We start from the raw sequence: 13,724 nt of genomic DNA on the forward strand, positions 1-13,724 counted from the left end.
GTCTGGTGCTGCTCTGGGAATTGCACTCCCTGAAGAAAGGCATCCCTGGGCTTTTGCACCTTCCCAGTCTGTGTCCCTGTCCCTGTGGTAGCACAGGGTGGGTGCCAGGTGACGTCCATTCCCCCACCTGGACACAAGTGCAGCTCACATTGCAGCTGCACCCCGAGCTGCTGCACTGGGCATGTTCCACATCAAAGCTGCTTTGTGGATTGTGGATTGTGGATTTTTCTTCCTCAGGGTGTAGCAAACCATCACTCAGGTGTCTTGGCAAAGTTCCTGAATTAACTGAGCTGTGGCTGTGCTCGATTTTAGCACAGGAGAGAGCACTTCCTGGCAGCCAGAAATAAACTGGTTTGGTATGGTTAAGACAACAAGCACATAGTGCTGGATTACTTGTGAAATCTCTAGTCTGAAAATTTATCAGAGATGGTGAAACATCTGTTGTCTTGCAGCTTTTGCTGCTCCCAGGAACAGGCAGATGGATTTAAAACTAGTTGAAAAGCTAATGAAGTGTGGCTAATGCCACTGCAGAGATGCAGTGAGAGTCCTGGACCTTAGAGAATTTCCTTAATGGTTCTGTGAGACACATAACCTCTGCCTTTGGGGTGAGTGCAGCAGAGGACACGTAATGTGGAAGTAAATCCTGTGTAATCCTGCAGAGACAGCTGCCAGTGGTGTGCCCAGACAGGAGCACTGGGATGTGAGGGAACAGTGCCTGGCTGAGGGCTCCAAGCGCCTGTGACTGAGCCAGCCTGCTCTTATGTGGAGTTGGGAATTTGGGGTGGCTGTAACCTTGTCACTGAGCCATGGATGCCTCTGGGTGCCTGAGACCCAGGGAGCAATGAGAGACTGCTGAGGCAGCTCAGCTTGCAGGGATGTCAGTGCAAACAGGGGCATGGCAAGGAAGGGGAGAGAGCTGGCATCTGCCAGCTGTGAGTGCCAGTGAGCATGGCCCTGAAAATGAGGGAATCCAGGTTAGACAAAGCAAACATGAGCCTTGAATCTTTCAGAGCAAGACTGTCCCCACTGCTGGGACAGAAGTCGAGAGACCAGAAGGGGCCTTGAGGCTTTAGGAGGCTGTGTTTGCCTTGGCTCACACTTCAAACTCTGATTCTGCTGCTGGTTTAGCTCCCCTGCATGCTTGAGAGGAACCCGACCTGTTCAGTAGGTGTTGTGCAGGGCTCCTGAGGACAGACAGGTTCTGGCAGTGAAAGTCCTCTGAAGGTCCACAGGGTGGCAAAGTGAGCAGCAGGATAAAGCCAGTTCCTCTGCTGCTGTGTCCCCTGATATTCTCTGGCAGCTGCTCCCAGTTGAGAGCAGTTCTCTGTCCCCACTGAGAAACAAGTCGGGGAAAAATGTACAATCTGCTTTTCTCAGGCATCTTTGTCCTTGTTGTGGAAGCTCCAAACAGGCTGTTTACTTGGGGAACCACTCAAGTCCTGTTTGTCACTACGGATATGGCCCTGTCCTCAGCTCCTGGAATATAAATCTCATGAGAATGAGGTTGCTGCTGAGCAGATAAGCTGGTGAGGGTGGGTGTGTTTGCATGTGGTTTCCCCTTTTCTCTGAAGAGCTGTTTCATTTATTCACTGATTTGCCTGTTGTCCCTGTTCTCAGCAGCCAGGGACATCCCAACAGCTGTGCAAGTGCCCAGCTGAGTGTTAAAACCTTCATTTGGTCTTTGTCCTTGTGATCCATTTGTAGCTGTGAGTCTGGTGGGATTTGCAAAGCAGTTCATACGTACTCTGTGTCCTCAGAGGCCATCCCAGCTACACCCCTAGTGTTACTAAATGTGCCAAATGCATCTTCATCGCCTCCCTCCAGCCCTTCTGCTCCATAAGAATAGCTCCTGAGATGCCTGCTGGTGTTTAATGTGGTGGGAATTTCAGATGGAGTGATACCATGGGGGTGAACCAGTCCTGGTGTGACAGCCCGACGCAAACCTGCAGTGAGGCGACTGAGGTCAGTTCATGCTCAGCTGCCTGCCTGGGAGGGTTGGACAAATCCTGGGAAATGTTGCATCTGGACCCGTGTCTTGCGTCTGCTCAGTGGCCTGTGCTGCAGAGGAACCGCCTCAGTTTCTTACAGTAGCACTGAAAGTTGTATTTGCTGCTCTTTTAGTCCAGATTTGCCTGTGCAGGGTCAGTGCCACAGAAATACAGCTGGCTGCAGTTCCAGCTCCAGCCCAGCTGCCCTGGGCACCCTCAGCTGTGAAAAACCTGGGCTGACTTAGGGCCACCTGTGTGTCCCAGCTTATTTTTTCTTTTTAGAGGTTTTTATGGATGATACTGGTACAGAAGAGAAGAAGTTGAGTTGGCTTCAGGAGAATTTGGAGTTGCAGTGGGGCAACCCCCCCCTAGGGTCAGGGTATCACCCAAGGAGACTCCTTGGGGCTGAGAGCCCTCACTGAATTGTGGTGGTGATTCCAGGTTACTCCTGCTTTCTAAAAATTTGAGAGTAACTCAGGTAACACCAATTTCATTTGGCAACACAAATCTGTATTCAAATATTGCATAGCTTTAATTGCTTTAACTAGTTTGTAAAATAGATCTTATTTGAATGCTATTTCTGTCCACTTTATAAACCTCTAGGACAGAAGGGAGCAGTGGTCTTTGGGCTGCCCCTGCTGCCATCCTGGGCTGTGTGTATCCTGGCAGTGGCGCTGGAGCCCATCCTGCTGACGGGTGCAGCCAGTGTACCTGGAAGGCTCTCTCAGGAAGCATCTGCAGGGTAACACCAACTGTTTTGGCCAATGCAGCACAAAGATTAATGGTGCTGTGATGTACCTCTGCCCTGGACAACGTGGGGAAAAACAACCCCAGTTACAGGACAGTCCTCAGCTAGGTGGTGAGTACATGTGTGCGTGCACGGCCTTCAGATAAAGCCTTACACAGCAAATCTTTATCAAAACATCTTCCAGCATCCCCTTTGCAGCTGGAGTGTTGAATATTTGTTTGGGGTTCAAAGCCTGCCCTGCCTCCTGCTAGCCAAAATTAACCTTTCCTTAGGCTTTTAAACCTGACCTGGCCTGTCCTACCCTGACCTTGCTCTGGGAGGAGGGTGGGCTGTGGTGTCACTGCCGCCCTGGCCTCTGCCTGGTTACTCCAGGACAAGGATGCTCACAGCATCTCTGTGTTCCACATGCTTTTGCTATTGTAGGCAGAAAGTCTCCAGCCTTCCTGTTCCCACTGGAGGTCAATGCTCGGCAGTTCCCTGCTCTCCTTTTCCCTGAGCTCTGGTTCTCTGCTGACAGCAGACTCTGCAGCCGTGCTGGGGCAGGGGAGCTGGCCCCTAAGGGGGCTGTGAATGCACTGAGCCATCAGGATCAGCAGGATGGGTCTGGGGTCTTGGACTGTCTGCCTTTGTCTACCCTGGTGACAAATACCCCTGTATCAAACTGCCCATTTTCCCTTTCCCCCATGCTGATGTGAATTGCTGCCCTGGGCAAAGACGTGGTTGTGGCCTCCTGGGGTCTGCAGAATTCCCTTTATGCCAAGTGTTGGCCATTCTGCCCACATCCCTTGAACTGGGAGCTGTAGGACAGAAAAGAGAGCTGTCAGATTGTTAAAGTCTCTTGAATTCAAATCCTTTTGTAACATGCCCATGCTCTGTGCAGCTGCCCTGGGAAGAGCTCTCCTGGCCAGGGCAGAGGGAGCGCTGTGGCAGCTGAGGTGGTGCCATGTGGGAGCTCTGCTCCTCGAGCACCTGCTGTCTTTGTACAGTGTGTTTCCAACAGTTAGCTGTTCATTTATAAAGCCCTTTGGGCTGGCAGCGGGCGGTCTGTCCATGGCCACCACGCTGCTCTCCTGGAGAAGCCTGGAGGAAGCTGCAGATGCTCGGCTTCCCTCGGGGTCAGTGACCGTGAGTGCCTCCCGCAGGGTACCCGAGGCCATTCACTTTCTCAACTCAGGAAGAAAACAGGCCGGCAGGGCGGGGGCTGCAGGACGGCGGGGACCCCGCAGGAAATGTGCTCACCCTGCACAGGGAGGATGAGGCATCTGCCAGGGGACAGGAGGGAGGCTGGCACCTCATCTCGCTCAGGGCATCGAGGCTGCTCCTGCAATGCTGCCAACCTCTCACCTGTCCTTCTCCTTTAGCCTGTTCTGGCAAAAAGGCTCAGGGGAGTTGCTGTGAGCAGCCTCCTTTCTGAAATAACCCCGCTCTGTTTCGTGCTGGAGGTTGTTTTGGGGTTGGGATGGGCCCCAGGAGCACAGCAGAGGTGCAGGAGAACAGTGACCTACAGGGCAGGTGTGCACAAGGAGTGGGTGTGAGCTTGGGTCTCTGATGTTCCCCAAGCAGCAGCTGAGAGTTTGGGTGCATGAAAAGCTCTGCCTTAGTGGTATGGTAGCAAACCAAAGACTGTTCACCGACCCAACCAAGAGGCAGAAAGCATCCCAGTCCTGTGGCCATGGAGCTTTCCAGGGATGGAGGAGATGGGGGGTTCACCCAGTGGTAGCAGGAAACATCCCCTTCCCAGGACTGTGCCTCAGTTTCCCCAGAGTGGGTATAAAATCAGTGGAAGGGGGAGCAGTGAATGATGTAGGTACTGTCCAAACAGGGCTTTTCAGGGGAATTACCGCAGGAATGCAAAATAAGGAATATTTCTGAATGAAGAAAAAACGATGAAGAGGCTTGAGGCAGCATGTGAGGCTGCTCCCTTGACTTTATCCTCTTCTATTCTCTATCCCCCTCCAGCTTTTCCCACCCGCCCTGGTGTGTGCATGTCCTGAGTTAAAGCAGTCTTGGCAGGAGCACCAAGCCCTGCAGCCCAAACTCCTGCTGAGGGAGGAAGGCTGTGTGCAACATGAATGGTGCTAAGGAAACTATAGGAAGATTAGGAAATGTGTGATGAGTTTTGATAAGTGGAGGAAGCAGGTCATGTCCTGCCTCGAGTGGGCTCTGCTGGGGGTATATGAAAGCAGCCTCTGCCTCCGTCAAGGATCACTTGGTCTCATCAGCGCTCTCTGCTCTGGCTGAGGATGTGCTGGGCTGGCAGGATGATTCTGGGGACCCTCAGCATCTTGCTAGTGCTTGTCCACGCAGCAGCAGCCTGTGAGTCTGGGCCCTTCTCCTACAGAGCCACGGGGATCGTCTGCAGGATGACCAAGCCCGCGGCATTGCTGTGTAAGTGCTGCTCTCTGGGGCTGTGCTCACCCCATCTCTGCCAGAAATCAGCGACAGATCAGCCAAAGGAGGGAGGTTCTTGCTTCTCTATCTCCTGTGTAAGCAAACACCTGTCTGAGAGCACAGGTTAAAACATGAAAAGGCAAAGGAGCTGGAAAATTGTCCCCAGCCCCTCTCTTCAGCCCAAGGATTTAGCAGTGTTCCTGTTGGGGTTTGGCATGATGAAAGAGCTTGAACAAATGTGTGTTTGACTTCTCTCCTCGTTGCAAATCTCATCTCTTGGGGTCGGTGTGCAGAAAGGGGGAAACAGATTCTCTCCTGCTGTGGGCTTATTTGCAAGGTTTTGGAGATTTGCAGGTGGGGAAAGAATTTTAATTGAAGTATCTTCCAGCATCCCATTTGCAGCTTGGGTGTTTAACTTTCTTTGGGGTTCAAAGCCTGCCCTGCCTCCTGCTAGCCAAAATTAACCTTTCCTTAGGCTTTTAAACCTCACCTGTCTTGTCCTAGCCTGACTTTGCACTGGGAGGAGGGTGGGCTGAATTCCTCTCTGGAGGATGGGAACAGCTCTGTCCCATCTGACAATGGTACATGCAAAGAAAGATGTATTCATGCTGGGCTGAACTCACAGGATATTTCTGGAAGGAAAAAGTCCTGTAGAAGCATGTGCCTGAGGCTGTAATGGGCTGTCTAACCTTAGGAAAATGGGCACAGAAACTTTTTTCAGAATTTTTTCTTTGTAGACCCCAAGATCTGACTGCAATATAAGTAAGCAGCAGCAAAGCAAAGCGCTGGGGTAATATCAACAGCTTGTGTGGTGTAAAGATGAGTACAGCCTTGATCGTTCCAAAATCTGCTCCTGAGGTGTGTGAAAACTGGCCACGACTCTGGAGACAGCTCCCACTGGTGGCTGTCGAGCCACACACGCTGTTGTCCCTTGCTGCCATCAGCTGTTACAGTTAGGGACTTCTAATTTTTTAAAATTTACTCTGAAACTACTTCTAGTGCTTCCTGAATGTAACACAAATGCCTCAGATAAAAGCCTTCTGCAGTGTTTTAATCCCGAGCACAGGATCTGGCTTCGCAGCCAGGAGAGATGGAGTTTGACATCTTCACCTTTTTCTTCCACCGCCAGTGAACCAGGAGACGGCCCATGTCATTCAAGCAGCCTTCAGAAATGCCAAGTTCCCCAACATCACCGGGGAAAGGTCCATGCGGCTCCTCGGCCGGGTGGCTTACGGGCTGAGCAAGTGAGTATCTGTGTCTCTGTGCCACGGGAGGGGACCACAAACTGCCCTCGGAGGGAGCTGTGGTCCAGCGATTCCTGGGGATAACTAAGGTCTGGACTGGGGTAGACACAGCTTTGGATCTAAGCCTCGCTGACTATTTGCAAGGTTTAGGCTGCTAATGTGTTATCTAAGAGTTATTTATTTTCCCAACTGAGTGGGCAGCCAGCAAGGCAGTGTGTGGAGCTCATTTCTGACCATGGGGATGGGGAGTAATGTCCCTGTGGGCTGGGGAACCTGTGGCCACTGCTGACAGATGGTGCCCAAGGCACGCTGAAGGCAGAGGGGACCCATCCGGAGCTGCCAGAGCCACCCCTGATAACAGGATGTCACTTGGTGTGCTTTGTGACAAAGCAGGCAGGCTGTTCCTGTGTCACTCGCTTTTATTTTGGGACCACAAATTCAGTGGTGCATTGACAGAACAGACTTCCTGCCATGGCCACGGCTGCACAGAGCACTGCAACACAGTAGGGCGTTAGTTTTGCAAACAATCCTGGCAATTGCATTGTTCCATGTTTCCTGTTTAAAGCATTCCCCAGCCTCGCACCCGATGCTGCACAGGGCACCAAGGCTGAGCAAAAACATCACTGCCACTGTCCTTGTACCTGGCCCTGGGATCTGCAAAAGCTCCAGAGTCCCTCAGAGATCCCATTCCTCAGGAATAAACCTGTCCTGCCCAGTCACAGCACACAGCTCTGGGCTGGGGACAAACTGTGTTTCTGTTGTTTCTAGCATCCAGGTCAATGATTTGTCCATCGAGAGGAGCGAGGTGGAGCTCAAGGAGGACGATGCCATTTACATCTCCATTAAAAACGTGACAGCCTTGTTCAAAGGGACCCTGACCTATGGCTATGCCGGGGCCTGGTTGTGAGTACCAGGGCTGGGAGCTGCTGAGCACCACAGCCCAGCTTCTCCTGCTGCCTGTGGGGCTGGCCTGTGACAAAGTACAAGTGAGGGGGCTGCACTCCTCAGTCTCTCTGGCAATGGCTGCATTGATAGCTGCTTGAGACAGGGTTTTATCCTCTAGCAGTGCTTCTAAGCCCTGTCTTGCTTTTTGCCTTTCTGTCCTCACCTTGCAGGACAAGATCAGATGGCCAAAACATAGGTGTTGACTTCTTCTGTCCCCTTTATTTCTCTGTAAACTCTGAGTGGATAAAAAAGGGAATTAATGGTCCTAAGTGCCACTAAGGCAACAGTTTGCAATGATTTAAAGCCAGAATATCTGAGATGGGCTCTGGTGTGCTGGGGGTTGGCCCATTGCAGTACAAGGACAGGTGTGAGAGGTGTTACAAAATCCACATGTGTCAGGGAAAAGTTGCTCCTTGCACAGGTTGCTAAATGTCCCTTCTTCTGCCATTACAGCTTGCAGCTTTTTCATTCAGTTGATTTTGAAATTGAGTCTTCTATTGACCTCCAGCTAAACATCGATCTCAGTAAGTATACTGCAATACCTTAACTTTTTGCAATATGACCAAATTCCCTCCCCACTGTGCTTTGTGGGCTGCATTTATTGTTCAGGTTCTCCTGGGTCATGTTAGGGGACAGCTGAGTCTCTGCTGGCAGGAGCTAGGGCAGCTGGCAGGTATCCAGATGAAGAAGGGTGTCTGGTGGACCAGCTCAGCTGGAGCTGTGAGCAGAAACTATCCAGGTTCAGGGCAGCCCCATCTGCCCTGACTTGGCAGGGTCTGGAATCTTTTGAAAACATCTCCTGGGGGATGTGAGGAGCCCTGGATCTGCAGTAATGCCCTGCTCCAGGCCTGCAGTGTCTGCAAACTGCAATCTTCTCATCTCAGTAACAAATAACTTTTTGTTTCTTTTCCCTTTCGTCCCATGCAGTGTGCCAAAAGGAGCAAGTGACTCCTGATGCCTCAGACTGCTACTTGACTTTCCACAAACTCACACTTCACCTCCAAGGAGACAAGGAGTGAGTCTCACCCTTTTCAAAACAGAGATTTATTGTCCCCCCCTGCTGGTCCCCAAATGCCACCCACCCAGATGTGCAGAGCACGAGTGGTCCTTGACTGTGCCCCCTGTCTCACACAGACCTGGCTGGCTGAAGCAGCTCTTCACGGATTTCATCTCCTTCACTCTGAAGCTTGTCCTCAAGAGGGAGGTGAGATCAGCCTGTGAACAGAGGAAAGCTCTCTGAAGATTTGTATGCCACACACTTTTCTTGCCCACAAGACAGTAGCAGTGTAATGTCAGTGCTCATGAAAAATAAGACAAATAAATTGAATATACACACACACAAAAAGCGGGCTGGGCTAAGAGGTGTTGCTGACCCTGAGGCTGCTGGATTCTGACCTACAGTCCCTAGATCTCAATGAGACCCAGCTCTGCTCTACAATCCATAATCATACCCATTGCCCTGATTTTCCCCCTTTTTTCCTCATATAGGTGTGCAAGGAAATAAATGCTGTTGCTCAGACACTGACAAATTTTATATTGGATTTAGCAGGTAAATTCTTGGTTTTTCTGTTCTCTTTTTTTTTATGTGCAGCTTTTAATGTTTGAGCCCCAGCAGAGCAGTAGCCACATCCATCAAAAATATTCTTCAAAAATGCGTACGGAATCCCAAGCCCTCAGAGAGCAGCAAAATAAACCTTAGTAATGTTATGTTCAGATTTTTCTGCATCAGGCTGGTCACCTCTGAGGTGACAGATTCAAAGACATTTCAATTCATAAGGAATTTCTCCTTCAGTGTGTACTGATCAGATGTGCAGGATACTGCAGGACCAATGTTAGGTAGAACAGGAGCATGCACTGCAATATTAGAGATGAGATTGTACAGCCTCTGGAGATTTCCCGGTCCCAAATATCAGGGAAAGGGAGTAGAATTTAGAACTGAGTGTAATTATCCCAATTTCCCAGTGAAGAAACAGGATCAGTGAGCTGTAGCAGGATCAGCATACAAAGGAATGGGAACCCTTGTTCCAGCCCTGTATTCTTTCATAACATCCCTTGTCAGCACCTGCCCCAAGTCCTAAAAGTGACTGTCACAAGCTCCACTTAAGGTTCTGTTTCTGGTCCCAGGTTTTTGTGTTTTCTTCCTGCAGCCAATTTTGTCCGGGATAAGGACATCATTGTGGACATCTCCCTTGCATCAGATCCTGTGATAAAAGCAAGCTACATAGAATCCCATCACAAGGTGAGGTAACCCAGGCTGCTCAGACACCAGATGTTTTCTGGCCATGGTGTGCTCTGGGGGGCTTGGAGGGGCTGGTTCTGTGGGGCTGTGCTGTGGCACTGCAGCCTGGGCTGATGCCAACCTGCTCCCTGCTGTGTCCAGCCAGGCCTTTGCCTTGCCATGGAAATGCAGGTGTTGACTTTTTGTGCTGTCTCCCTGCTGTTGGCTGTGGCCAAACACACTTGTTTTCCTTTACAGGGCCTTGTCCTGTACAAGAACAGCTCCAGCATGCTCAGTGACTCTGTTTTCTCCCCGTCGCTGCTGACCGAGTCCCGAATGCTTTACTTCTGGCTGTCTGAGCACAGCCTCAGCTCTCTGACTGCAGCAGCTTTCTTAGATGGGAGACTGGTGCTGAACCTCAGCGGGGAGAAATTGCAGGTGATTCCCACAGGGGTACCCTCCTCACATCATATTTTGGGGAGAAAGTGAAAAATCCGCTAAATATTTGTGTTTTGGTGAGAGCTGGTTTCTGCAGAAAACAGAAATCTACAGTCACCACATGTGATTCTGGACTTGGTACCCTCTTATCCAGAGTGTGCTCCCTGGCAGTGTTATTCCTTGGAGTGATAACAGCAACTGATAGAAAACTTGGCTGCTGAATTGTAAAGGGATGTGATTTTCTGGGGGCTCACTGAGATGGAAAAAAGGATGGAAGTGGGGGAGCTCAGCCATGACCTGCACTGGGCACAGGCCCCACCTCAGTGCTCTGGCCTGTCCAGCCTGCACCAGGGGCAACCAAAACCTTGTCTTTTGCTTTTCCACAATCTGTTTCTGGTTTGTTTCTGAAGGAGCTGTTTGAGACTGAAGACACAGAAGAGCAGAGGAAGGCAGTGCAGATGGTAACTTTTTGTCCTATTCAGAGCATTGCATGGTGCATGAAGAAATTTCAAATGGGTTTTGTTCCATTGTAACAACTTGGGTCCTTCCTTTGGCAATCTGAGTCTTGGGTGGGCCAGGTGGAGAAAGAGAGGGGCTGATGGAGAAGCAGTTGTGCTTTGCAAGGAGGATTTCTCCATCTTCCATGTTGGCATAGCTTCTCTGAAACCTGGCAGAGTTATTTGGCTTATGTGAACAGGAGGAGGAACTGGGGGCTGCAAAAGGAATGCAGCTGTGTGACAAGTTGGCATGAAACTGGTATAGAAAAAGCCTGACTTCTCTGTTGCTCCTTTCTTGACCAGATTTTTCAAGGCGCCTCCTACAATGACTCTGTGGCCAAGGTGTGGAGTCTCAGCCAGCCCCAGATTTCCCTTCAGCCTGAAGGGACAGTCATGAGGTCCCTGGTAGCAGTGGAGGTCAGCATCCTTCCCACAGGAGAAGAACCCCTGGTGGTTCTGTACATGGAGAAGGTCAGTTCTTGCACCCTCTGAACACCTTGGGACAGGCTCTGGCCCAGGTCAGGACCATTCCTGGTGTGCAGGGACAGCAGGGACAGGGAGCCCTTTGGGAAGGGTGGGTGGCTAAACAACGGGAGAAAGCAAATCAGTTTCTTTTAACATTCCCATCTGTTCCTTAGACATTAGAGGCTGGAAATGATGATAGTGACCATATTGGCTCAATGCCCCCTCTATCAGCGTGCAAGCAGCAGAAAGCTCTGATGAGCCCCCATTAACATTTATCTGACACAGGGCAGTGTCAGTGAGATATTTTAGGAGAGAATGAAGGCACCATGGGAATGTATTTCTTTTGAAATCTCCTTGTTCCCAAATTCTAGCTCAGGTCCCCACTAAGAGTATAGCTGTGTCAGAAATGGAGATAGAGCTCTCAAGAATGTGAAGCTCAAAATATAACCTCTTCCTCTGTGTGCCTGTATGAAGGGTCCTGATTACACTGTGTTTCACCCCAAACTGTTTTAAAGTGAATCTAAGAAAGCAGAAAAAAAAAGTTACTATTAACATCATAACGTCTCTCCTGCCATGATGAACATCACAGGAAGCAGTGTGTTTGTTGTCTTGTAGGTTGAGACACACAAAACCAACCCAAATCCCTGCCTGAGAGTAGGGCACACAATTTCAATGGTTAAACCACAGCTGAAAATAGTACCCTCAGCAAGTATCTCATGGTAGCAGGGTGTTAACGGAAATATGTTTGGCTGTTTCTTGTGCCCCAAGTAGTAAGTTGTAATGCATTTCAAGGATTGCAGAAGCACTAGACTAGAGGTGGTCCCTAAAACTGTGGCTCCTAGGATGAGATCTGCTCCTGGTGACCTGCAACTGCATCACAAAATGTTTCTCTTAAATGGATGTTTATATGCAGACAACAGCAAGACAATGAGCCTAAATGGCCAGAATTCAGAGATTGCTTTCTTTTTAAATTTGGTTTATATTGGATTGATTACCTGTGGCAGCCCTGGCTACCCTGAGGCTGTTCTCTCTACATCCAGTCAGATGTCGAGATGGATGTCATTTGGAAACTACACCCTTCCCAGACATTTCCATCCTTATGCAGGATTTACAAAATAGCAGAAGTCCAGTGGGTGAGCCAGCCTGGAGCCCCAGAGACTGAGGGCATGAGGGGACATTTATTACATGCAGGTGGAGAAGGAAAATGCTGGCCTTCTCTAGCAATACCTGGAAGATAAAGCCAGTTGAAAATGATGTTCAACTCTGGCTCGTAGAAAATAACCCAAAATATCCAAATGCAGCTCCTTGCTATAAGGCTATGCCTGAACCTTCCTGTTCTTCTCTCTGCAGGAAATCACGGTCACTATCCAAGCTACCTATGCAGAAAAGAAACTCATTTTGCAGCCTGTGGACTCCAGGTTGGTATTGTGCTCTCTTGAGAGTTTTCTCTTTTGTCCCATGTTTAAGAGCAGCACAAAAAGAGGATCTCTGCAGCACTTAGTGACTTTTCTTCCCCTTTTCCCTTCCTTCCCTTCAGCATAGAGATGAAAGTGTTTAAATGCACAGCTGATCCAAGTGGGGTAAGTCCTACAGAAAGTATTCTCTAAGCCATTTGAGGCTAAACAATGTCTTTTAAAGCACTTTTGTATGAATTTTCTGGTTTTCAGAAGGACCCATCCATACAAAGCTTCCTGCAGAATATGATCTTGGTTGCTGGCATTCCAGAAGTAACTTCAAGTGAGTTTTCATTTGGGGAAGTGCCCACCTGCTCTATAAATTGTCTAACATCAGATCTCCTAAACCTGAGCACTGAAAAAACACATCAATAACACTGAGAGCTGGGAAGTGGGGGGGAACCACATTAATGTTTGAAATTCTGCTGGATACACTTGGGAATGAGGAACCCTTTGTAAATGGCTGGGAGAAAGGAAAAGTGAGTTATCCATCAGGCTGAAGGTCGTGGGACATTGAGACACAATTAGCTTTTGGCAACAGGCAGCACACAATGAGCAGCAAGCCAGGATGGACATCCCTGTAACTGGATGGGTTTGCTGATTCCACAGGTATTGGATCAGCTCTGACTTCACTGATGAACAGCAAAAGGCTTGATCTCTTTGAAATCATAAATCCTGAGATCATCACCAGAAGGGTAAGCAGAGCTCAGAACTACCCACCTCTCAAAGCCCTTTTGGGACTGTGGCATGAACTAATACAATATTTTCTGTTCTCTCCCCACTTTTTAGGGATATGTAATTGTACAGCTTGACTTTGGCTTCCCGAGTCATTTGCTGCTTAATTTTTTTGATAAAAGTTTGTAGAGCTCATCCCTCCACAGAGGAGCACAAGAACTTGTGTGAAACCAGAAATTTTTCATCTGAACCTATTAAAATATGAGCTGTTTTAAAACAGTTTTGATCGAATTTTGTTTCTTTTTCCTGAGAAATGTTCTAGGCTCTGTGCAACTGTGCTTCCATGGAGCCTTTCTTCTGCAAAGATTTTGAAGTCTGCACCCCAATCCATGCTACATTTTCAGGACCTTTAAAGGGCTTGTGTTCTTAGGAGTCAGGGCTGGGCTCTTGAAGTGCACAGGCTTTGGGTTAGCAGTGTCAGGAGGCAGCAGAAATGGGGTTTGCCACCTTTTGGCATCTCTTGTTACATTTTGGAAATACAGCGCCTTCTGTGCTCATCCTGGGTTTCACTTCTGCCAAGAGCCTCCTGCTTTAGACAGAATCCAGCAAGTCAAATGCTATTACCAAACTCCAAGTAAGCTCAGAACCAGTAATGCTAAAA

General features: G+C 49.3%; 1 protein-coding gene across 1 annotated transcript; it reads left to right on the plus strand.

Moving 5' to 3' along the window:
* The first annotated feature begins 4,947 nt into the window (after nt 1–4,947).
* On the plus strand, nt 4,948–13,345 carry CETP (cholesteryl ester transfer protein). Its single transcript, XM_066327602.1, has 16 exons — nt 4,948–5,124; nt 6,257–6,371; nt 7,140–7,274; nt 7,770–7,840; nt 8,244–8,331; nt 8,451–8,520; nt 8,805–8,865; nt 9,464–9,555; nt 9,793–9,972; nt 10,383–10,433; nt 10,773–10,940; nt 12,285–12,352; nt 12,472–12,514; nt 12,602–12,671; nt 12,998–13,083; nt 13,178–13,345. The coding sequence occupies exons 1-16, from the start codon at nt 4,980–4,982 to the stop codon at nt 13,250–13,252; spliced, it is 1,518 nt and encodes a 505-aa protein (XP_066183699.1). The 5' UTR covers nt 4,948–4,979; the 3' UTR covers nt 13,253–13,345.
* Nucleotides 13,346–13,724: the final 379 nt, after the last annotated feature.

Source organism: Sylvia atricapilla, chromosome 12 (assembly GCF_009819655.1).
Source record: "Sylvia atricapilla isolate bSylAtr1 chromosome 12, bSylAtr1.pri, whole genome shotgun sequence".
Taxonomy (NCBI): domain Eukaryota; kingdom Metazoa; phylum Chordata; class Aves; order Passeriformes; family Sylviidae; genus Sylvia; species Sylvia atricapilla.